General features: G+C 56.4%; 2 protein-coding genes across 9 annotated transcripts; both read right to left on the bottom strand.

The window, feature by feature from the left end:
• Positions 1-9: 9 nt before the first annotated feature.
• On the bottom strand, positions 10-11,620 carry LOC119123971 (receptor-type tyrosine-protein phosphatase beta-like). 4 transcript variants are annotated; one of them, XM_037253461.1, is made up of 33 exons: positions 11,407-11,619; positions 10,452-10,887; positions 9,777-10,331; positions 9,561-9,668; positions 8,471-9,020; positions 8,097-8,370; positions 7,698-7,973; positions 7,341-7,607; positions 6,995-7,261; positions 6,662-6,925; positions 6,332-6,595; positions 5,985-6,248; positions 5,632-5,895; positions 5,284-5,553; positions 4,954-5,217; positions 4,520-4,786; positions 3,996-4,292; positions 3,541-3,831; positions 3,320-3,469; positions 2,949-3,198; positions 2,789-2,883; positions 2,604-2,712; positions 2,470-2,546; positions 2,305-2,332; positions 1,901-1,982; positions 1,730-1,820; positions 1,588-1,664; positions 1,374-1,508; positions 1,170-1,292; positions 943-1,106; positions 744-879; positions 556-646; positions 10-342 (listed from the first exon to the last, which is right to left on the bottom strand). In XM_037253461.1, exons 1-33 carry the CDS (start codon positions 11,456-11,458, stop codon positions 314-316), a joined length of 6,867 nt encoding a protein of 2,288 aa, XP_037109356.1. In that variant the 5' UTR covers positions 11,459-11,619; the 3' UTR covers positions 10-313. The 4 variants fall into 4 exon arrangements, with proteins under 4 accessions (XP_037109356.1, XP_037109355.1, XP_037109354.1 ...); XM_037253460.1 differs by having other exon boundaries at positions 20-342; positions 943-1,292; positions 2,305-2,325; positions 2,469-2,546; positions 11,407-11,620; XM_037253459.1 differs by having other exon boundaries at positions 20-342; positions 943-1,292; positions 11,407-11,620.
• An 808-nt stretch (positions 11,621-12,428) lies between these two features.
• LOC119123972 (zinc finger C3H1 domain-containing protein-like) lies at positions 12,429-23,424 on the bottom strand. Of its 5 annotated transcripts, none has more exons than XM_037253463.1 (34): positions 22,751-23,424; positions 20,728-21,120; positions 20,517-20,662; positions 20,066-20,345; positions 19,808-19,995; positions 19,622-19,745; positions 19,465-19,526; positions 19,237-19,398; positions 19,012-19,167; positions 18,681-18,943; positions 18,446-18,553; positions 18,189-18,363; positions 17,995-18,120; positions 17,258-17,890; positions 17,085-17,206; positions 16,862-16,993; positions 16,654-16,775; positions 16,476-16,577; positions 16,290-16,415; positions 16,059-16,224; positions 15,797-15,983; positions 15,548-15,736; positions 15,242-15,482; positions 15,072-15,177; positions 14,803-15,001; positions 14,581-14,675; positions 14,398-14,505; positions 14,141-14,251; positions 13,914-14,052; positions 13,739-13,839; positions 13,568-13,669; positions 13,454-13,493; positions 13,177-13,239; positions 12,429-12,989 (listed from the first exon to the last, which is right to left on the bottom strand). In XM_037253463.1, the coding sequence occupies exons 1-34, from the start codon at positions 23,304-23,306 to the stop codon at positions 12,858-12,860; spliced, it is 5,955 nt and encodes a 1,984-aa protein (XP_037109358.1). In that variant the 5' UTR covers positions 23,307-23,424; the 3' UTR covers positions 12,429-12,857. The 5 variants fall into 5 exon arrangements, with proteins under 5 accessions (XP_037109358.1, XP_037109361.1, XP_037109360.1 ...); XM_037253466.1 differs by having other exon boundaries at positions 17,085-17,188; XM_037253465.1 differs by having other exon boundaries at positions 18,446-18,550.
• Between the last annotated feature and the right edge of the window lie 465 nt (positions 23,425-23,889).

Genomic DNA, 23,889 nt, shown 5'->3' with positions numbered 1-23,889 from the left:
CAGGCATCATCAGACGACGAAGACTTTAATGGCAACTTTAATATGCATTTCGATCACATTGATAATAGTGCGCATTTGTGTGCTTTACGCAACAATAAATTTGCTAAGATCAACAACAATGATAAAATAAAATATGTAGTTAATATATGATATACAAGCTTGCGCAGTGTAAATGACTATACTGTACAACCTTTAACAGCAATGTGCAAAATCGTCTTGCATAAAATTAAAAAACAAGCCATATAGGCCACGTCATATTTGGATGACATCTCCAGACTTCTCATTTCACTGACGTCATACATACGGTGTGATGTTATGATGTTAATGTCGCCCGTACAGCGTCTGAGGACACACAACATAACACAACGTTGATCACTGCGCGCATACACAAAGAGGCATTTTTAAATGTAAGTAGAAAAACAAACACAAAAGAACACAATTGAGCAAACACACAAAGAGCACATAAAAGAGGCCAATTAACACAAAAACTCAGTATGCAACCCAATTCCGAGACAGGCACCAAGCCATCGAATCACAGACTAAAAGCCGACTGACCTGCCTGGCTCAAGCCGACGTTTTCATACACAATCAAGTTCCTGGCTCGCAGCACGTCGCTGATGCACTGATGCACAAAGGCGTACTGACGCTGCGCACACACACATACAGACACGAGAAAGGTTTAACCCACAGGCCGGTCACGTCAGGCTCAGGGACAGCCACGGCGGAGGGAGGGAGGGATGTACCTCGGTCTGCAGCATGTGTGAGCGGTGGAGGCGCAATTGCCATACGCAGCCGTAGATGTCCAGCGTGTCCGACGAGTCCAACTGCTGCAGGAGGCGGTCCAGCGCCACGAAGGTCCCTGTCCGGCCCACTCCAGCGCTGCCGCAACACAAGGGCGGTGTCAAACGGCCGCTTTTCTCGGGGCCGCCGCGTGTAGCCTACCTGCAGTGCACAATGGTGGGTCCTCCGGCGCCGCTCCGGTTGACAAAGTCTCTGACGGTCCGGACAAAGTGGACCAGCGACTGCGTGCCATCAGGAACGCCGTGATCAGGCCACACAGTGAAGTGGAAATGACGAACCGTGTGCACGCGCCGTATGTCGTCCTCCTGGCACACATGAGACTTCAACACCTGGACGCGCACACACGCATTCGTCACGGCCTCGCTTACGCTGCACACGCTGAATTCTCGGATGGTCCACTCGGGCAGCACCGACTCGGAGGTCATGTGGACGATGAGGTCTCCGTAGTAGAGGGGCTCCCGTTCTGGCGGCCAGTAGCGGTCGCACTTCACCTTAGGGCGCCACACACACACATAGAGGCAATTCTTCAAAAGCTCAAACGCTCCTTTGGTGTGTGTGTGCGGGATACGCACGCGTCCTTTCTCCACACACTGCGTGAGCATGACTACGTTGCGGACATTTTGCTCCCAGACCATCTTCCAAAAATCATCTTTGGTTCCCGGCAGCGGCCCCTGGGTAGCGATGTACTCGCGGCGGGAATTGTTGCCCTCAAAGCACAAAGCACGCAACTTCAAGGTTGCCCTGGGACAGTGTGTGTGTGTGTGTGGGGGGGGGGGGGGGTCTCACAGGTATGTAACTGGCATTGATGTAGTCGGAGCAAAGTTCGTCATCCACGTAGGACAACTTGACTCTCATAGCGTCGTCTGCAGACACAAGCTGTCAGTGACGCAGGCGCAGGCGCGAGCTCGACGATTGGCGGGCGTCTCACAGGGCAGGATGTTGTTGTATCGGTTCTTGCCACGGTTGTCGGGCAGCAGAGCGGCGTCCGTGCTCTGGTTGCGCCCGACGTCCTTCAGACTCTGCCCCCCGGGAAGAAAAAAAACGATGAAAGGCCACAAGAAAATGTGGGAGAAGAAGAGAAGATGATGGCAAACGTCACCTCGTACTGCTCGGAAAGCAGGAAGTGGGCATCAGCCTGGAGCTTGTTGTAGTGCCGTTCAAAGTCGGCCACCTTGACGGGGCTGAAAGAACGGCAACATGTCGATGTGAGCAAAAGCATTTGTAACAAGCTACTCAAACGTGTTTACGAAAAAATTAAACATTTAAACAATAAAGAAATGTAAACATATAAAAAACTTAAAAAGTAAAAAAAAATGTTTAAAAACGACCCCAAAAACATCTAAACAATATTTTTTTTTTTTACAAAATTAAACATTTAAAAATAAAAACACTCAAAAAGTTAAAAAAAGTTACAAAACGACCCCAAAATAATGTATGTTAACAGTTTTTAAAAATACATATACTACAAAAAGTATGATTATTATGATTGATTTTTTTTTTTACCTTGTCATGTGACAGGGCTTTCTGCAACGGGAAGAAAGAAAAACAAGAGTTGGTGGCTTCGTTGAATAAAGACCACTTGCCTGACATTACCAGTGTGTGTGTGTGTGTGTGTGTGTGTGTGTGTGTGAGTGTGTGAGTGTGTGTGCGAGTGCGTGTGAGCTCACCCTCTGAGCCCCAGATGATTTCTTGGCAAAGGTCGGTCTCTCCTCAAACCCATATTGATCGACACGCTTTCCTGCACACTTTTAAAATACACACGAGTCACTCTTCTGGATGTTGCTCACTCACAAACGACTTACATTTTGGGTCGCGCATGTCGCCTGTATACGATGAGCATCACCAGCATCGCCAAGGCAACCATCACGAAGACGGCGGCAATGATTCCTCCTACCAGGGCGCCGGCGGGGTCTGCCGACGGGACGGGACGAGAGCAGAGTTATCAGGGTGGTCACCACGGCGACGGCGCGGGCCGACCTTTCCTGACCTGTTGTGGTGCGCACGGGTAGCGACAGGAAGGTGTCGGCGTAAAGAGGCGGAGAAAAGCCATCGGGAACTTGCGTGAACGCTCGCACGCTCAGCCTGAAGCACAGCAAACAAAGCGGCCGCTCACATCTGTGTCAACACAAGGGGGCGTTGTTGGGCACCTGTAAGCGGTCGTGGCTTTGAGGGGTCCGTCGCAGAAGCGTTGCAGGTGGCGCCGTGCGTGTGTGGGCTCACACGAACCCCCCAAGACCTCCGTCCCGGCCCCCACGATGATGTCATAAGCGCAGGCTTCAGCCGAGCCAGCGGCAGCGGCAAACAACGACGTCTGGTACGACTTGATGGACGCGTTGGACATGTAGTCGGCGTACGAGGGCAGAGGGTGGCGCTGCTCGGGAAGAACGCGGTCCTCACCTGTGGGACGATGGGACCGTTGTGAAGAAGCTTTTTCAGTTTTTGAGAGGACGTGGAATTTTGTCAAAAGTAAAGCTTGAACAAAAATCGCGCATCATCAAGCGGGTCGCTCCTTTCCTGCCTTTGGACTCGGTGACGACTACGCTGAAGAATTTGACGGCGCCGTTGATGTCGCTGAACCAGCTGCAGTTGAAGTGGAATAGGATGGACGAACGGGTCGCCCGGGCTGAGGCGGCGTCCACTCGCGTGCCGACGTCCGGCACCGGGGGGCCTGCACACAGGGCGGGACCCCGACAGTGAGCCCGAGGCAGGCCCACTTGAGCGCCGCTGTCGGGTACTTACGGTCGATCATGGTGAGCACGCCGTCCCGGGCTGCCTCGCTGGCGCTGGTGTCCGAGATGACTTTGACGTGCACGCTGTAGCGCTTGTGAGGCTCCAGCAGGTCGATGACGTACGCGGCCGGACGCCCCTCCGGGCGCCGATCCAAACGCCGCGAGTAGACCAGACTCTGCGAGTCCTCGCGAGCGCACTCCACCACGTAGGAGTCAAAGTCAGATTCCGGGGGCGCCCAGGAGCAGGAGACGGACGTGGAGCTCTGAGGGCGGCAGCGCAGGCCGACCACGGGGGATGGCTCTGCGGAAACACAGCGCTAAGTGCAAATCATGTGACGGATTTCAAAAGGAAGCAAGCTGTTAGCGTGCCCAGAGGTCAAAGGTCACGGGTTCAAGAAACCCTACCACACCTGATTGAAATGATCAAGATTGATATGTCACAGATATGTGGGTGGCGCCACCTACTGGTGCGGATGCTGCCCTGGATGGGCAGGCTGTAGGAGGGCGGGGCCTCGCCCCCTCCCTGCGAGCTTCCGCTGACCGTGCGCAGGCTGAAGTTGTAGAGGCGTCCGGGGAACATCCCTCTCACGATGCGACTCCCGGACCGGCGATTCTCGTACGGGTTGACCGCAGAGCCGCGGTCGCCCGGCGTCCAGCGCACCTCGAAATCGTCGTAATCCGAGTCTGGGGGGACACTCCAGGTGAGGTCCAGGGATGTATTGGTCACCCCTCGGAAGAGGAAGGAGCTGGGCGGTCGGGGAGCTGAAAGGACAGTTGCCAAGCTCAATTCGGTCCGTCCTGATCCAAACCCAAATTTGCTATTTTCATTAATTTCTTAAATAAATAAACAAACAAATAAAAAAAACAAAAAAAACAAAAACAAACAAACAAACAACAAATAAAATAAAAACAATAAATAAATAAATAAATAAATAAATAACCTGTGTGGAAACTCATGCTGATGATTTGGATGAGTTAGGGTAACTTACCTGTCCTGGCGTGCACGCTGGCGCCGTTGGCGAGATCGCCGCTGAGGCTCAGGACGTCAACGCGGTAAAGCCGACCTGGCGTCAGGCCGTTGAAAACGAATTGGGTGACCTCAGAGCCCAGATGCTCCTGTGCCCGCAGCGAGCCGTTGGGGGCGGAAAGCGAGACCAGGTACCCTGACACGCCGCCCTGGCCTCGCCGCCACAAGACTTGCAGCTGGTCGCAAGCATGGCCGCCTTGGGCACGCAGAGACGTGACGGCGGACGGGACTGACGGGAGACAACGCATCAGGGACATCAGCGTGGCTACAAACACCACCGTGACGATGAAGACGTTGGCGGTGATGGCGATGATGATGAAGATGATGATTGCGATGATGCTGCCGGCAAGGATGGCAATGATGATTTGTCGCCAAACCTCCGGAGCGCACTCTGACCTGTGCCGGCCCAAATGCTGGAGCTGTTGCTCAATTGTCCGCTGCGCGTGACCACCACCATCTTGTAAGCGGAACCGGGCGTGAGTCCTTGGAAGGAGCAGGCCAGGCCGGAAGGGCCGACCTGACGCCGCTCCCGCAGAACCTCGTCGGCGCCGTACAGGAGAACCTCGTACGAATCCAAGTCGCCCGCCGGCCGGGACCAACAGAAGACCAGAGCGGTGCTGGTGTTGCTTTGGATGGACAGCTGGGTGGCGGCTGCCGGACCTAACGGGAAAAGGAAGCGGATCGTGAACGCCACGTGGAGCGTTTTACACAAGCGAGAAGTCGTACGTGTGCGGGCCTGGGCGGCGGCCCCGAGGCTTTGGACTCCCCCGCTGGTGGTCCGGACCAGGACCTTGTACTGCCTTCCTGGGCTGAGATGGTCAAAGGTGTGGCGCGTGAGCGCAGCGGTCAGTGTGGCGTTGCCGAGGATGGTGCCTCGTTCGTCAAAGAGCTGCAGGAAGTAGCCGTCCGACACGCCTGCCGCTTCCCGCCAGCTCGCCATCAGGCTTCCGGTACCGACCGGGTTCTCCACCCGCAGCGCCGTGACTGCCGACGGAACTGAACAGAGCACGCCGAGCAGCCCGCTTCAGAGAACTAGCTGCACCGAAACGGCAAAACGGTGCGGAACCTCCTCACCTGTGCGTGCGCTGGCCGTTTGGTGGCTGGACAGGTCGCCACTCAGCGCCTGAACTGTCACGCCGTACAGCTGACCTGGCTGGAGCGAGCCAAACTCGACCTGATTCTGATGTCTGAGCAGGTGCCGTGCGTCCAGTTGATGGTTCTGTCTGTACAGAACCACCACGTATCGGTCCACGTCGCCTTGGCCCGGCGTCCAGCTCACCATCAAGCTGCTGCTGTCGCCGCCGTTGGTCACCTGGATGTTCTTCACCTGGCTGGGAACTGGACACAAAAGCAACACGGCAATCCTCATGCATCTCGGCCGGGCAGCGGAACAGAACCCGTGACGTGTCCGCTGTGCGCTCCCGAACCGGTGCGGCCCTCGATAAACTGGGTCCTCTGGTTGGGTCCGCTGAAGGTGGACACCAAGACTTTGTAGAGTCGTCCGGGCGTGAGTGAGGTGACCTGGCACTCGGTCACGGCGCCGCCCAGGGTGAGCGGAGGGAACACCTTCATGTCGTTGAAGAGCAGCTGCACCTCGTAGTGGTCCACGTCGCCCGGGGCCGCCGTCCACGACACCCAAAGCTCCTGCGAGGTCCGACGGGCCACGTGCAAGGAACGCACCGCCGCAGGGACTGGGCAAAACAATCGTACCTTCTGCTGAGTCCTCGCTCAATCAAACCCGCGTGCAAACGGCGCCGGACGCGAAAAGGCTCACAGGTGCGAGCGTGGGTGGAGGCGCTGGCCTCGTAGCCGCCGCTGCGCGTGCCGACCACCACCGTGTAGAGTCGTCCCGGGACCAAGCCGTGAAAGACGCACTCGTTGCGCAACCTGGACACCGTCTGGTTCTGCAGCACCGTGTTGTCGTGCGTGATGGCGACGCGGTAGAAGTCAAAGTCTCCGGAGGCGGGACGCCAGTACACCTTCAGAAAGTCGTCACGGGCGCCGTGGATCGCGGTGGGGTCCTGGACCTTGGACGGTTCTGGCCGACGACAAACGAGTCAAAAAGAACTCCCCGTCAGAGCCATCTTGTGTCTGCTGCACTCACGGGTCCTCTCCAGGACGGAGGTTTGGTTGCGGAGGCTTCCGCTGGAGGTGCTGATGGAGATGTTGTAGAGGCGTCCCGATACCAGGGAGCTAAAATCGCACTGGTGACTGCTTTTGGAGACCACCAGCGTGTGAAGTGTCTTGTCCCGTTCCCTGAGAGCCACCAGATAGCTGTCCACCTCCCCCAAAGCGGGACGCCAGGACACGCTAAGGAAGTCCACGCGTCCGTTGTTGCTGACCGTCACCTCGCCGACAGCAGCGGGAACTAAATTTGGATTGAGGTGTGAACCAGAAGAGCCACAAACACTTGTTTTGATGCCATCAAGAGTCTTACCGGTGCGGCCCTCGGCCACCGTCTGCCTGGACCGGAGTCCTGCTCGGACCGTTGTCACCACCACCCCGTAGAGGGCACCGGGCCTCAGGTCACGGAAACTCAGACTGGCGTCCTCGGCCGGCACACTTTGGTTCTTGATGACGCTCCCCTCGTGGAGCAGCAGGACTAGGTACAAGTCTACCTCCCCGCTGGTCTGCTCCCACTCAGCCAGGAGGCTCTCGGTGCTTCCCAAATTACGAACCTGTAGTCCGCTCACCTGAGATGGAGCTGACAACCAAGAGGACATAATAAGACCACCACAACCATCCATTCATCTTCACAAAAAGATGCCGAGGCTCCGTCTTACTGGTCCACAAGTTGATGGAGGCGGAGCTACTCAGGTTGCCGCTGGTAGTTGTCACGGTGACGGTATACAGACGTCCCGAGGTGAGCGTGCCAAAGGCGCAGCCGGTGGCCTCCCGGGGGAGGAGCTTCTGGACAGCGGCCGAGTCTGGCCGGGCTGCGCCGATGACCGTCGTGAAGCTGTCCCACTCGCCTCGCGGTGGGCGCCACCGGAGGTTTACGGAGGACTCGTCCACACGATAGACGCGAAGCTCCTGAACTGGCCTGGGGGCTAAGGAGCAAAAAACACTTGAGAAACGGGAAGTCCAACCACCTCGCAACAGAACAGAACAAGTCATGTTTGAGGGGAAAGAAAACCGACCCAGTCGTGCTTGGCAACGCGCCGTGTTCGACAGCATGCCGCTGTGGACCTTGACCTCGGCGCCGTAGAGCCGGCCCGGCACCAGGTCCAACTCGCCGGCGGCCAATACGTATTCCCGGTTCATCTTGCCGACGCTGTCGTTGACCAGAACTTCCGAGCCGTTACGCAGCAGCACGCCGTACTTCTCCCAGTCGCCACTCGGGGGCGTCCAGGCCAGACGTAACGCGGTGCCATTTGAAAGCGACATGGCCGACAACGCCGACACCGCCTCAGGAGCTGAAACACCCCGACAACAACCACGGGAAACATTAGCTTGTTTGGTTTTTTTCTGCGCTTGTGGCACCCTTGACTGATGACTTTCATACATTGACAGCAAAGATGGCTGACGTGGGCGCTTACCTGTGCGCACCTGCAGTTGTCCCAGTGGTCCGTGTAGGGCCGAGGCGACGCTGACGCGGTACGCGCTTCCCGCCCGCAATCCTGTGACGCCGCAGGTGAAGTTTAGGGCAGCGGCCGCCACCGGCTGGCACTCGCTCACGCTAACGTGGCCGCCACGCCAGGCCGCCGCCGTTGCTGTGAAGTTGCCGCACAAATTTTGGGGGTTGACCGTCAGCAGCGCCCAATTTACGCCGACCTTCACCTTCCCGAAGGTCACCGAGCAGCCAGGCCGATTCTGAAATGTCACACACACAAAAAAAAAAATTAATGTAAGTCTAAGCTAGCCGGCAAGTGGCCAGGGCACAGCGATAGAAAGGAAAAGTCACTCAACTTACGGGCGAGTTGACCTTTGGCCCGGTTGCTGCGGGACTGCTTGTTGTCATGGCAATCGTTACCAATGCATGGCCTGCCGGGCTTGTGGGCGGGGCTGAAGATGTCGCTGGCCTGCTTGCAGGGGCGAACAGAACCGAGGTGGGCAAGGTGGCAGAAGCGGGGCTAGAGGCCGCAGGAAGGCTGGGAGTGCTGACAACAAGGGAGGCAGGGGTGCCGGCCCGAGTCCGGGCGGGATTGGTTGCAGCGGTGTTGCGATGAGTTGAGCCAATCGGGCTGCTGCCAGGGGAGGTGGGACGACCGGGATCGGCAGGAGTAGAGTCAGACGTGGCAGGGGTGCCTCGGCTCGCTGACGTCACGGCGGAGATGCTGAACGCCATCTTTGTTGTGACCTCACTTGACACAAGCGGCTCATCTGATAAGCTGAACGGAGGCGGCGCTGTTTTTGAAGTTTGTGGCCGGTCAGAAGGCGATGTCTCCGATATTATCACCTTTGTTGTTTGCCGCCAATCAGACACGGCCGGAGGCGGAGTCACCGACGTTATGGGCTGTGACGTTTGCTGCCAATCAGAACCGGTTAGAACCGGGGTCTCTGATGTTATCATGGTGGATGTTTGCTTCCAATCAGATTGGTCTGAAGTCTTGGATGTTATCGTCTTGGATGTTTGTGGCCAATCAGAACCGGTTAGAACCGGGGTCTCTGATGTTATCATGGTGGATGTTTGCTTCCAATCAGATTGGTCTGAAGTCTTGGATGTTATCGTCTTGGATGTTTGTGGCCAATCAGAACCGGTTAGAACCGGGGTCTCTGATGTTATCATGGTGGATGTTTGCTTCCAATCAGATTGGTCTGAAGTCTTGGATGTTATCGTCTTGGATGTTTGTGGCCAATCAGAACCGGTTAGAACCGGGGTCTCTGATGTTATCATGGTGGATGTTTGCTTCCAATCAGATTGGTCTGAAGTCTTGGATGTTATCGTCTTGGATGTTTGTGGCCAATCAGAACCGGTTAGAACCGGGGTCTCTGATGTTATCATGGTGGATGTTTGCTTCCAATCAGATTGGTCTGAAGTCTTGGATGTTATCTTCTTGGATGTTTGTGGCCAATCAGAACCGGTTAGAACCGAGGTCTCTGATGTTATCATGGTGGATGTTTGCTTCCAATCAGATTGGTCTGAAGTCTTGGATGTTATCGTCTTGGATGTTTGTGGCCAATCAGAACCGGTTAGAACCGGGGTCTCTGATGTTATCATGGTGGATGTTTGCTTCCAATCAGATTGGTCTGAAGTCTTGGATGTTATCGTCTTGGATGTTTGTGGCCAATCAGACGTGACCGGAAGTGGAGTCTCTGACGTTGCCGTCTCTGATGTTTTCGGTCTATTAAATGCGGCCGGCGGAGTCTCCGACATTATCATCTTTGATGTCTGCAGCCAATCCGACGCAGGCGTTTGTGGCGAATCAGACACGGTGGGAGGTGGAGTCTTTGACGTTATTGTCCCTGACGTTTGCTGCCAGTCTGACGTGGCCGGAGGCGAAGTCTCTGATGTTGCCTCTGACCTCATCTCTGATGTCACCTCTGACGTCGCCTCTGATGTTGCCTCTGACCTCGCCTCTGACGTCGTCTCTGAGGTCGTCTCTGACCTCGCCTCTGACCTCGCCTCTGACGTCGTCTCTGAGGTCGTCTCTGAGGTCGTCTCTGAGGTCGCCTCTGACGTCGCCTCTGACGTCGCCTCTGACATCGTCTCTGACATCATCTCTGACATCGTCTCTGACGTCGTCTCTGACGTCATCTCTGACATCATCTCGGATGTTGCCTCTGTCTCTGACGTTGTCTCTGAGATCTCTGATGTCGTCACTGATGTCGTCACTGATGTCGTCTCTGACGTCGTCTCTGACGTCATCTCTGACGTAGTCTCTGACGTCGTCTCTGACGTAGTCTCTGACGTCGTCTCTGACGTCATCTCTGACGTCATCTCTAACGTCATCTCTGACGTCGTCTCTGATGTTTGTGGCCAATCAGACACAGCCGGACGCGGAGTCTCTGACATTGTCATCTTTGACGTTTGTGGCCAGTTGAATGCAGCCGACTGTGAAATCTCTGACATTATCGACTTTGACGTTTGCTGCCGATCAGATCCGGTTGAAGGTGGAATGTGGGAGGATATCGTCTTTGATGTTTGTGGCCAATCAGACGCAAGCGGAAGGGAAGTCTCTGACGTTATCATCTTTGTCATTTGCGGCCAATCTGACGCTGCCGGGGGCGGTGTTGCGTTTGAGTGATCAGGCGTCACCGTGGACCTCGGAGATACAAGGCCAAAGGTCACGTGTTGGGATGGTGAAGCAGTGGGTGACCGTAAAGTTGACCTTGTCACCGCTAAACTTTCTTGTGTCCTTGAGGAATGCCTAAAGGTTGAACTTTGGTCTGAATGGAAGAAAAACAAAAAGATCTTAAAAACACCAAAATCATTAAGGTGGGATTTCAAGCCCATTCTGAAATTAAAGGAATGAGAGCAATATTAATATTCAATACAACTTTATTTAACAGCTACAGCTGTAAGAAAGAACGTATAAAATAATGATACAACTGCAAAGAGTGAAAACAGTCAATTAAAACACAAATAAATATACAGTAGTAGTAATCTACCGAAAGAGTAGACACCAGTAACAACAAAGTCAGTCTTAAATTGGGTCAGAAGACAAAGAATACAAATAAATAAGCAAAATAAACATCTTTGTCCAGATTTTCTGCCAATTTGCTTAAGTGGGCCACCCAAAAATTAGGGTTTGGGTTAAATGGGGCCCCCCGGCCATGAGTTTGACACCTGCGTGGAATGTACAACATTGTTGGAAAGTCTTTGACTGACCATGAGTTGCCTACCACCAATCATCGGAATTGAACGACGAGCCTTTGACGAAGACGACAAATTACTCGAATACTCACCAGTCGCACAAGTGGTCATCAAGAAGCCCAGTAGAAGTAGAAGCGCGTCCATGTTGTCAGCCGAGCGCCGCTCATGCTGCACGCACGCGGGCAGGCAGGCAGGTAGATAGATCGGTCGGTAGATTCTCCTCGCGTCGAAACGCACGCTCCAAGGCAAGGCAAGGGAAGGGAGGGAACAAATCGAGCGTCTCCTCTCGTCACGGGCGGCACCGGGTACAGGAAAAAGCCCAGCGGCGACGCTTCCTTCCATTCAATTCTTCTACGCACACTTTTAGCACGCCAGGAAATTCCACAAAACACCTCACGCTCGCACGGCCAAGAAAACACGTCAACAATTGCAAAGACGCTACACTTTATCGTTGCAAAATGTTCTCGGCGATTTCCTAGCAAGGACACAAACACCAATTAGTCCTTCCGCAATAATAATGCTGCCTTGTGAGATGCTGTTTTGAGGGTCTGGCGAAAACTCATGAAACTTTCAGACCTGGCATGAAATGGGTATTTTCGACCGTCATTGTGGCCAACGTTGCGAGGACCCTTGAGAGCTGCTCACTTTCTGTTTGGAAGATCATTGTCAAATTACACAATTGATGTAACGAATGATTTAATCCACATTTCTTTCTTGCAAAGCAAGGCGTTTCTATTGTGCTTTGGACTATAATGGACTTTTGTGACAAAAGTTTCTTTTTGTTTCCATGACCCTTGAACAGGCAAGCACACGCCTCAAACGACCTCCGTGTTTCCCTCCCCTGCAACAACACACACACACACACACACACACACACACACACACCCCCCCCCCTGCCCTGGACCACACCAACATCCTGACCCCTCACGCTCGCTCGCATGCACTCACACACGGTGAATGTAACGAAGGTCTGAAGGTGCCACTGTGCTGACATAAAAATTTGAGACAACTTATATCATTTAAAGAGTCCAAATAATTGAATTGCGAAAGACACAAAGTCAGGCAAGTGTAACTCGGAGGTGCCGCTTCCAAAAGACCACACAGACCAGTTTTGTTTATGTTGATAAAATAATTTAATATAAAAAAGATGACTGATGATCAATACTTTTAATTACAAAAAAAGAAAAAGTAAAAAAAAAGACAAACTTTCAAATGAGCCGTTTCTCGTCCAGCGTTTGTCACTTCCTGCTGAGATGGCCGAGGCCAAACACGTTCCAGAGTCTTTGTTTCCCAGCAGTTAACAAAATAAAAGTCTGCTTCGTTTTGAACAACACAAAAAGATGGCGGCGAACGTCCTTCGGGCCACACTCCCATGAAACCACCCCCCCCCCCCCCCCTCACAGGGAAAAGAGAGGAAGTGAGACAAAGCAAACGTCACTCAGCAGACATACTTACGTATACCAGGAGGAGGCGCAGCTTTTTGCTCTCAATTTCTGACCCAAAGTGTCGCCGCCCTCGGACGTCAATCGACGTCCGCCCGCAATCAGACGGCGTCCGTCTGAGCGGTGGCGACTGGCTCGGCAAAAGTCACGCCCGCCTCTTCGCCGCGAGACAGCACGCGGGCCGCGCGCTCCGCCGCACCTGCGCCGCCGACGCATGCCTCCCACTGCAGCAGCTGCGGCGTGAAGGCCGCGGGAAGGAGGGAAAGTAGGAAGTGCAAAGACATGAGAAGTAAGGAGGGAGGGAGGTAGGGGTTAGTAGGAAGGGAAACAGGACAGAGGGAAGACACAGGAGTGTGAAGTTCACAGGTGAACCCGAGTCACCCGATACGGTTAGGGGGCAGCCTAGCGAGCGAGATTTACATGTTTCCAGAGGTGAGCGCAGAGCGGAAGATTCTGGAGTGCTTGCTGGACCACACGACGAGCCTGCAAACAGCAAAGCACAGGCGAGGAAGGCCACAAAGTGGAGATGAGGAGAGACAAACGCCGCCAAGGTGGCTCATGGTTAGCACCATCGTCACACGTCGAGGCAAGGCGGAGACTCGATTCTTTTCCATCGCCACCGAGACAAACGTTCCGGGCGAGAGAACGTCGGGATAGCATTAGCAATGTTAGCATCACAGACTTGCGTGCGCCTCACCTCGGCCGGCTGACTTAGTTCCGCCTCCGCAGCAATGGCTCTGCGCAGAAACACACGGCATCAGTCAGGCAGGCGGGCGGGCCGGGGGCGCACGCGCGTCTAAGCTGTCCTTACATGTTCCAAGCGGGCAAACACTTGGGGGCACTGTTGGTAAGCATTCTGGCCTGGAAGCGGACGTGCTCCATATTTCCCTCCGAACACTCGTGCCGTATCAACCTACGCGCACACAGAGAGGCACAGCGTGTGTGCGCGCCAGCACGAGGCGAGGTGGAGAGGCGGCCGTACCTGAGCGAAAGGCCAATGTTGGTGGGCATCATGTAATGGAGTCTTTCCAGGAGTGCCGCGTGCTGGGACTCGTCCACGCAGCCGAGGTAGAGCGCCACCACCTGAGGACAAACGGCGACACGCGCCGGTGACGGAGGCTGCCGTCGGGCGTCGGTCGCATCGGAGACTTTCTTGCCTCGTTGTGGAAGCGGTAGGAAGTCCAGAAGTGGGTGGGGTCAAAGGGCACCCCCAGGCGGGCGGGCACAGTGCCCAGGCAGCGGAGGATCAAGTCGGGCAAACGCTGGGCAGCATGCGCGCTGCAGAACTGAAGGTAGCTGCGGACACAAGCGAGCGGCGCTCATCCATTTTTGTGCCCGCTGTGCCTTGCCACGCGCTCGCCGTCATTCGTCGGACGGCACTCACTCGGTCCACAGGCGGTGCAGCTGGTGGCGCGGCGCTGCGGCGGCCGAGCCCAGCGCCCTCTCGAAGGCGTCCAGCGCGTCCCCCGCAGAGCCGTGCAGCCAATGCCAGCGACTGCAAGCACCCACACGCAAACAGCTTCGAGCGGAACCGCAGAAGGGGGCAAGAGCAACTCTGGTTCTTGACAGGAGTTGTCGTTCCTCCTTCTGCTCCCTCGAAGCGGAATTGCGCCCGCACGCTAACATCTGCGCTAAACGTACCAGTGAAGCAGGTGCAGGAAAGAGCGCTGTCGGAGGAGCCCGTCTTGCAGATCCTTCCTGACGATGGCCGACACCCGCACGTCATCTGTGGGAAGGCCCAGGATGCTCCTGCGGACAAAGGCTGGCCGTTAGGATCCCCGAACCCGTTGACATACGCGTGAGCGAGGGAGCGAGCCGACGCACCGCAGGAGGTCGATGGGCGTCACTTGAGCACATGGCTCCTCGCACAGAGACAGGACGAATTCTCGGAAGAGTGGTGCCACAGTGCTCTGCTCGCCCTGTCAAATAACAGGTCACTTCATGTTTAACCAGAAACCAACCAATCAAACGGCCCGGCCCAGCCCAGCCCAGCCCAGCCCAGCCCAGCCCAGCCCAGCCCAGCTGGCACGAGTTGGTTGCGCCCACCTGAGCCATGAGGAAGCAGCAGCAGTGGTAGAAAACCTCGGCGTTGCCAGGACATCCGGCCAGCGCGCGGCGCCACGAGTCGGCGGCACGCGCGGCATTCCCAGAGTGCACGTGGAGCTCGCACAGGGCGTCGTGCAGGGCGCATGACTCGGGACACGCCTCCAAGAGCGCCTCGCACAGCGACACGCCCTCCTCCGACCTACACACAAGCACCCCGTGAGCTCGCTCACGTGTGGCGGGAGCTTCAACGTGACCTCTGACCGGCTCACCTGCCCAACAGCCTGTGCAGGAGCAGCAAGTTGGTGTGCAGCGGCAGGCACGCCGACGTCCTCTCGCTCGGCGACAGAGATTGGTCGCTACACTGACGGATGCCGTCTGGCAATGCGCAAAGCAACACGCGTTAGCGTGCCGCTCGAGTCACGAGGTTTGCGGTTTCTACCTGTAAAAAGGCCGACGAGCTGCTCATGCGGCGTGGTGATGTCGGCGGCCGAGCGCCACGGTAGCAGGAAGCCTTCGGCGCTGACCAGCCGGGACGGGCCCGATTCGGACGGGTCATACAGAGCGGTCGGAAGCCGGCCGAACTCCTTGAGGTGGATGTACGCCAACCAGGCCAGTGCACGGTGTGGCGCCACCAGGCTCCCGGCCACGCCCACCGGCGAGTGAGTGAGCGCAAAGGCGTCCTGAAAGTAGCCCGTACGCTTGGTGTCACACGATCGTGGCGACATCAAACAAGAAACCAAAGTACCTGGAAGATGGTGAGGGCGGCTTCCGAGCGGCCCGTGAAGACGTTCAAATGGACGCGGTAGAGCAGCGCCTCCAGCAGCTGGAAGGAGCGCTCCTCGGACACGCCCCCGCACGCCTCGCCCAGCAGGAAGTTGAGCAGACGCTCGCACACAGTGTCTTTCGCCTCAAACGTGCTCGCCAAGCTCAGGTACTGGACAAATCGCACGCGGGTCACAAGCGTAAGGGGGGTGGGGGATAAGTTGTCACTCACGTTCCACCAGACACGGCGGTGCGGAGCGTGCTCCACGGCCATTTGGCACATCTCCTCCACTTCGTCGTGCCGTCCGCGGCGAGAGAAAAGCGTGAGGTAGTGCGTCCACACTTCGGGGTCATCACAGTTATTCTCCAGTGCGCGAGAAAGTGTGTTCAGGGCCGCCTCCAAGCACTCGGTGGGCGGCCTGCGGAAAGACGCCGTTCAACGAGTGGGTGGAGGGTTGGCGGGCATGCAGGCGAGCGCGTGACCGGCGTCGTACGTGTCGCCTTGGTGGAGGTATCGGAAAGCCAGCTTGATCCACAGCTGCGTGTCTCCGGGGTTCTCCAACACGCTGCTCTCCAGCTTGCAGATGTCGTCCGTGTCGCTGACAAAGTAACGCTTGTCCTCAGACGTCACGCGCGCGTCCAACCAGCACACGGCAACGTCTGCAAATGCACAGTGTCCGTGTGAGGACAGATGCACGGAGAGACACGCATGCACGAGGACCGACCCGAGTTTGGGGACGTCTGCTCTCCTCCGGCGGCATCTTCCTCGCCGTCACGTTCCTCGCGGCGCTGACTCTGCGCCGCCGCCGGCCTCCATTTCCTTTTGCCCTTCCAGGTGGTGAAGGGCGGGACTGCGCACAAAGTAAGCGTGAGGCTCTGCCTCCTGAGCAGCAACTGTGAGCGGCGCTCACCGTGACGACAGCTCTCGTTGACTTTGCTGACCAGGAAGACGGCCTTCTGGTCCACCGCCATGCCGTCTTTGTGCGGGCCAAACAGCTTACTCAGGTACTTTCCTACAACACGCCACAACTCGTCTCATGTTTTCTCGTCTTGCGGAGCTCTGAGAGTCACGTTTGGGCCGACGCCCACCTGTGGCGGCGCCGACTTGGCTGTCGGAGCTGTTGTCCGAGCAGCCAATCAGAGACAAGTTGTAGGAGAGCACATCCTGGAAGAGCAGGCTTCCCGTCAGCGAGCAGCTCCTCACGTGTTGCCTGCGGGAGGACAGGAGGAAGCCGTCACGGCCGTGTCGCGGCGGCCGAGCCGTCGTCGTGGCGGCCGAGCCGCCGTCGCCCCTCACCACGAGCAGTCGTCATCGTTGCAAGTTCCCGTCAGGTCGAAGCGGCAGAAGCAGCGTTTGGGCTTGATGGCGTTGCTGTAGGTGGCCGAGCTCAGGGACAACTTCTCCTTGGTTCTGTAGTATGGACTGAACCTGAATACACGACAGATGACCGGGCCGCACCTTCAGGCTGAGAGCTTCCTGCAAAAAGTCGCCGGTGTCCATTGAGCACTTCCAAGCTCACCTGTAAGACTTGAAGACCAGCAGAGGACTTCGGTATGGGCCAAAAGGAAGCGGCCGGGTGGGCCACGCCGCACCTTTACTCGTCTCTGTGCACACCGGCGGCACCTGAGCACAAACCAAAATCTATAAAAGCGAAGATGGATGGCAAGTGGCGTGGATGGGGGGCGAGCATACCTTGGCACTTTTGGACGCGTCTTGCTCCTCCACATGGTGCAGCTCCCCGAGGGCGACCAGCTCATCCACGAGCAGCTCTGCCAACCCGGGCTCTCCACACTGGCGGCTCCGGAGCGCTTCCAAGTCCAGACCGGCGGCGGCGCACGCCTCGGTGGCCGCCTCCGGCACATTCTTGGCAGGCTTGGCAGAGGCGAGGCCTTTGGCGACTGGAGTGGAAGTCGTCTGCTCCAGGTTGGGTTTGGTGGAGTTGGAGCATTGGAAAGAGCGGCGGCGAGGGGAGGCCGCGCCCGGCGGCGCCGCGTCCTCCGGGTCCCGCGCCTCGGGCTCCTCCGCCTCGGGATCTGGACTGTCATCGCTGTCCAGGACCAGTATGTCCTGGGTGAGGTCGTGCAGGGAGGGCTGAGGCGGGCCAGGGGAGCCCGGGAGACAAGCCTTGGCGTCGGGAAGCGTGGCAGGTTTGGGCCGCCGCTCGCTCGGCACTTCGGACAGCGCTGCTTTGTTGCGCAAGGCCTGGGCCTCTTTCAGCTTCTGGATCCTCAGCGCGTATTCGGACTCCAGTCGCTGCAGACGCTGCTTCTGAGCCATCAGCGCCGCAAAGTGATTGGCGGCGTCCACCCGCTGAAGCTTCCTGGCCTGAGGCAGCAAGACGCAAGACACACACACAAAAAAAAAAAAACACTTGCTAGCCCTCCGCTTTACAATAATATTAGACAGGACTGGGCCCGGGCAGGACTTACCAGCGGCTTGGGGAAGGCTCCGCCTTTGCGTTCTCCTCCGGCAGCTCGCTGAGTCCAGAGCAGCTCCTGCTCCAAGCGGGCGGCCAGCGATTTTTTGATGGACACGCGGTGCTCCACACGCTGCACCTGAACATGCACGTCAGAGGTGAGAGGTGGGTGTGGCATCGCCGGCCGGCACTAGATCATGAGCTCACCTGCTCCTGGATCTTCTTGAGCAGAATTTTGTTGGCCATCACGACCTTCTCAGAGGCCTGCATCTGCTCCCGGAGCCTGGCCACCTTGGACTCGGCCGCCTTGAGGGACTCGGACTTCTTGAGCTGCTGCTGCAGGAGGTTCTTGAGCAGCGCCTCGTCTCGCACCAGCAACTCCCTGAGCCGAGGGAGTCGGGTCCTTGGGTTAGGCCGGCGCATTTGTCGTGCCGCGGCGGCGTTAGGGTCATCTCCCCCCTCACCTTTGCTTCAGCAGCTTCTGCTCGGCTTCGCTTACTAGTGACGCCGCAGCGGGATCAATGACGTTCACCTGCCGGGCGTCGTGAGCGGACGCCTTCTGCTTCTCCCTGCTGTCGGCCAAACACAAAAAGATGCGAAAAGAGTGACGCCCAATCGCTTTGGGGTCTGCATAAAAATGAGATGTATTTGGATTCCAAACATCTGCTGGTGACCACCGTAGCTTTGGCAAGAAGATACCTGGCCAGCTCCTCCCTGAGCAAGCGGTACTCGGCCTTCTTGGCCTCCGGCAAGGCTTCGGGCGTCCGCAGCGGATTGTTCTCCTTCTCCGAGGTGGCCGCCGCTCCCTTGGACTTGTTGGCGTTGACCTCGGCTGTCCTTCGGGCTTCTTTGATCATAAACTCCAGGCCGCCGAACATGCCTTGCGGCTGCGCCGAGTCCAGGTCCGAGTCGCTGTCGTCCGACCCGTTCAGCGACACAACCACGGACTTGTGGCGTGGCAGCTGCGCACACGCACGACACGACGTGACCATCATCGTCTTCGTCACCATCATCCTCGTCGTCCTCTTACCACCAGGGTGGTTCTGGAAGCTCCTCCTCGGGCAAACTTGTTTCCACGGGGCGCCGTCATGGTGTTGAGGCTGACGGCGCTCAGGTTTCCTCTGCTGGGTTGCTCTATGGGGAGCGCCGCGCTCGGGGAGGGGGGGCTGCTCCACAACGGCTCCTGCTGACAGGTGAGCGCCGCCGTGTCATTGATGTCGTGAGCGGTGGAAAGAAAGAAGGAAAGCAACCAGACCTCTGCGGTCACCACCCGCTTGTTGGCCATGGACATGAGACACGTCTCCCTGAGCAGCATCTCCTCCTCTTCCTCCTCATCAGCCAACGGCAGCTTGGGCGGGAGCGCCTGGTCGCCGGGCGGAAGAGGGAATTGCGGCGGCGTGGGAGCAGCGCAGAAAGGCTGCGACCAGACAAAGGAAGGTCAAAGGTGGGTCACCCGATGTCCGAGAGGACAGAGCGTACGTACCGTCCCGTAAAGCTGCGTCGCGGTCAAAGAGGCGGAGCCTTGGGCGGCCAAAGGAAGACGTGCTGACCAACACACACAAGGAGGCAAAATCAATCCAAGCACTTCGGAAGGCTAAAAAGACGTCTTGCGATGCTTTTGGATTGCCACAATGACCTACCCGGGGAACCGGGCTCGCTGTCCGTCTCCATGGCAACCTCGTCGTAGTTATCGTACTGGTAAAGGTTTCCCGTGCTGTCTTGGCCCGCCCTGCCGGCGGACTTCCTCCCTTCGCCGTCTCTGGCCTGCAGGGCGGAGGCAGGCGCGCTTGAAAGAGGCCGAGGCGGAGTCGGGCGAGCGGCCGTACCTTGGCGCAGCTGTGCGTCTTGCCGCCCACCAGCTTCATGAAGCGCTTGTACTGCTCGTCCTGGTTGGACAGGTCACGGATGCGGCGGATTTCCTCCTCCCGTTTGTGGCGCTCGTCTTCCTCCCGCTGCCGCTGAAGCTCTCGCGAACGCAGCTGTCGCTTTCTCAACGCCTGTCTGCCGGCCGAGGCTGCGGAGGACAAACGGGTCAGCCCTAGCGTTGCCAAAAGTGATTGGCCGGGCTCGCTCGGTCTTCTCACCTGATCCGCTGCTCTTCTTGGGCCTGCTTCGGTCAACGGGGGTTCTGGCGGTGGGCTTGGCAGCGGCTTTAGGCTGCTCTCGGCTCCCCGGCTTGACCTTGTCTCGCTCCCGGTCCTGAGGCTTGGACCTGGGCCCGGTCCTGCCGTCGGGCTTGGTGGTTTCTCGGCTCCTCTTCATCACCTGCCGCTCCTTCTGCTGCCACTTCCTGCTGGCCGACTGCAGGGCCAGCAGACGCAGCTGCAGCTCCGACAGGTCCTCCTCCTCCACCTGACCGCCCAGCTGCAGGTACAAACGTCACAACACTGGTTGGGTACCTCTTCTTAATTTTTCCCACCATTTGACGTTGACCAAAGTAGCCACATAGCATTACTTTTTTTTCAAACTGTGCAGATGAAAATCCACTTCCGTGTTTTTTTTTTTTTCAACCGGTACTTCCTATTGCTAGCTTACCTCATCGAGACAGATGAAGACGTCCTCGCTGGAGGCCGACGACTCCCTGCCAGGGGTTTTCTCGTCATCCTTGGCCTCCTCATGCTGACACGTAGGCGCCTCGTCCGCTTCCACCGCCTCCTTGGCCTCGCCGTCCGATCGCGCCGCTGCGCCAACGAGAACAACAAGGCTTCAAGTGGGGCCGTCGAAACGGCTTGGGGCACTTCCTCACCGTCTTTCTCTTCTTGCTGCGGTTGCGCCTCCTCGACGCTCGTATCCAGACTGGCAGGCGTGAAGAGTTTCAGGCGCAGAGGTTTGATGTTGAACGCTTGGAAACTTTTCTTGCTCTCCACTGGAACCTGCACAGACACTTGGGGAAGCACGAGGGCCTCCACGGGACAGCCCTCCGTCCGCTGGCCCGCTACGGCCTCTGCCATTTGACCCTTGGCCTCCGTCCCCTGGACCACCTCGGCTTCCAGCGCCATGCTCTCCTCCTTGCGGATGCACTCCAGCTCCAGTTGGATCTGCTTGTACTTGGAAAGCAGGTCCTCGAAGGACTCGGTGCCATCGCACTTGGCCTGACTAGGGGGCGCTCTTCTCGCCAGGTTTCTTCCAAACAGCTTTTCTGTGGTCAGGGGTCAAGGAGGCGCTTATCTTCAAGTCAAAAGTTTGAATCCAAACAAGCTCAAACTCGATGATGACCGTTAAAACAAATCCAAAATACCGTAATTTTCGGACTAAAAGTCGCTCCGGAGTACAAGTCGCATCAGCCATAAAATGCCCAAAAAAAGTAAAAAAAAAAAAAACATATATAAGTCGCTCCGGAGTACAAGTCGCATTTTGGGGGGCAATTTATTCGACAAAATCCAACACCAAGAACAGACATGAACGAGCAACAGGCTAAACGATAGGTATGCTAACGTGACAGAAACGAAGAGCTGACAACGGGCCTGACGTAACATTCAGAGTTATTAAAAAAAACTATTGCATAAATAACACGTTTATAAAACCATCTCTGTCACTCCAATTCATTAAATCCATCGATCGTCCTTTGTCAACAATGGGTGCGCGGCGCTTGCACTTCAAAATATTCCACAGGCCCATATAACGATATATAAATTAGATATCAAATAACTATTATATAAGCAATAATATTATCAAACCATCTGTGCACTCTAAATCATTAAATCCATCGATCAAATTCCTCGTCCTTTGTCAACAACGCCGCGCGTGCGCCCTGACGTCAGCCTCGTCGTTATTCCACAGATCCAGTATATAACTAGATTGTAGCGTTAACAAAGTACAAGGAAAGACGTGGGTTTGGTAAACGGCTCTTTATTTAACAAAACAAACTTCCAGGCGTGTGGCGGCGTGGACTTCCAGCCACGGAGGTGGAAGAGAGATCCATAGAATAGGACCGGGCGTGCGTAAAAGCCATAACCGAGCCCCATCCACCGTCCCCGGACAGCCAGCTGGCCGAGCGCCGGCCCTCGACTTCCATCCACGGAGGTGAAAGAGAGCTCCGTAGAGTAGGACCGGGCATGCGTAAAAGCCATGTCCGAGCCCCATCCACCGTCCCCGGACAGCCACCCGGCCGAGCGCCAGCCCCCGACTTCTATCCACGGAGGTGAAAGAGAGCTCCGTAGAGTAGGACCGGGCGTGCGTAAAAGCCATAATAGTTTTTCAAACCTTCTGTGTCACTCCAAATCCTTAAATCCTTCAAACTCTTCATCCTCCGTGTCACTTAGAAACAAAGCCGCTAATGATGCCGGTAGTACGTGGGGCCCTTCGTCATCTTTGTCATCCCGTTATCAATCTTTGTCCTTTTTGTAAACAACCGCCGCGCCACGCTGCTGACGTCACTTGAAATTCAAATTACACCAATCCCTTGCTACATCGCGGTTTCACTTTTTTTTTTGAAAACGCCCCACATATAAGTCGCACCTTATTATAAGTCGCCCCCCACCCAAACTATGAAAAAAAACCGCGACTTATAGTCCGAAAATTACGGTACTCACATGCCATACTGACAAAAACTATTGAATAGACAGGTTGCTCTTATGGATTGCTCCATGTAGAAAGAGCGAGCAATGGCCGAAAGTGAACATGAGTGAGTCTAGCGTGACTTTCGAGGCGTCTTATCGGCAACAGGTCTAAAAATGTGTGAGCAACGGCAGATATAGTTTGTCCTCGGTGTGTTTGCTGGTGTGAGCAAAGTAACTGAGCGAACGAAGCTTGTTTGCCATGAAGGATACGTTTCCTGCCCGGAGACTCCTTGCGGCTGTTGATGTTCTCCGCTGGCCCATAACGAGCCATGGGGGGCCTGTGGCCGGCCCAGCCTTCTCGATTCCAAGGCCCTCGTCCGCCGTTGGGGACGCTTCGGTGTCGGAACCTCCACAGTGCGCCGTGGCTCCGTTCCCAGAAGCTGGGCCGCGGCACGGGCCCGCCGCAAAGAGGATTGAGCCCCGGCGGCGGCGGCCCCGGAGGTAGCGAGTGCGGAAGCGGGGGAGCAGCGTGAGGTCGGTCGGGCCCACTCGGCCCGCACTGCTGCCGGTGGTTCGAGGGTCCGTGGACGTCGTAGGGCACCATGTGGCGAAGATCTGGCGGCGGGTGGCGAAGATCTGGCGGCGGGTGGCTCATGTAGGGCGGCCTCGGGCCTCGCGGAGGAACCGCCGCGGCGCCGCCGGGCCTGTTGCCGCTCCCATCCCCCCGCCGGGCGGTGGAGCGCTCCTCACTGTCGTCGTCGCAGATTTCTCCGTCTTCCAGCTCGACGTCGAGCGTCGGCACCTGACCCGCCGACTCTAAATTCATGTCGACACGCACAGGGAAAGTGACAAGCTGCCAATCGCCGTCTTGAACTCGTCTAGGGCATTGTGGCACTTGGCGTTTCTTGCCCTGCTGCGAGACAAGTCAAGTCTCGTTTGCTCAAGTCCCGTTGAATCTCGCGAGACCGGCGACTTCCTTCTTCTTTCAATTAACCGGCGGATTACGTCACTTGGGTGCATACCGCCACCTAATGTACAGGAAGTACAAAAGGACTTGACAGGCCATGCTACCTGAGGAAATGGGAGAAAGTGAATTGACTCCGTTCCCGCCAACTCTCGCCGTCATAAAATAAAAACTCCACAACAGAATTACTCCTCCCTGGTTCTTGTCATATTCTTTAGTGATGTATCCAAGTCCCTCAAATATTCAGTAAGGTGCAGAGAGGTCCATTCATTACTGGTGAGGCCCCTACTCCTCTGGAGTCAGATATCAAAGCATGAACACTGTGTCGAACCTATATTTCAATTTTAAAACATTTGTTTTAAAGTTTGTAATCATGCTTCAATTTCACACTGTTCAATTTGGCACGACGACGGCTTGTATGGGAAACGAAGCTCTGGACACTGTG

This window comes from Syngnathus acus, chromosome 6 (assembly GCF_901709675.1).
Source record: "Syngnathus acus chromosome 6, fSynAcu1.2, whole genome shotgun sequence".
Taxonomy (NCBI): domain Eukaryota; kingdom Metazoa; phylum Chordata; class Actinopteri; order Syngnathiformes; family Syngnathidae; genus Syngnathus; species Syngnathus acus.
Note: the sequence above shows the minus strand (reverse complement) of the source record. Positions and strands in the feature narration are given on the sequence as shown.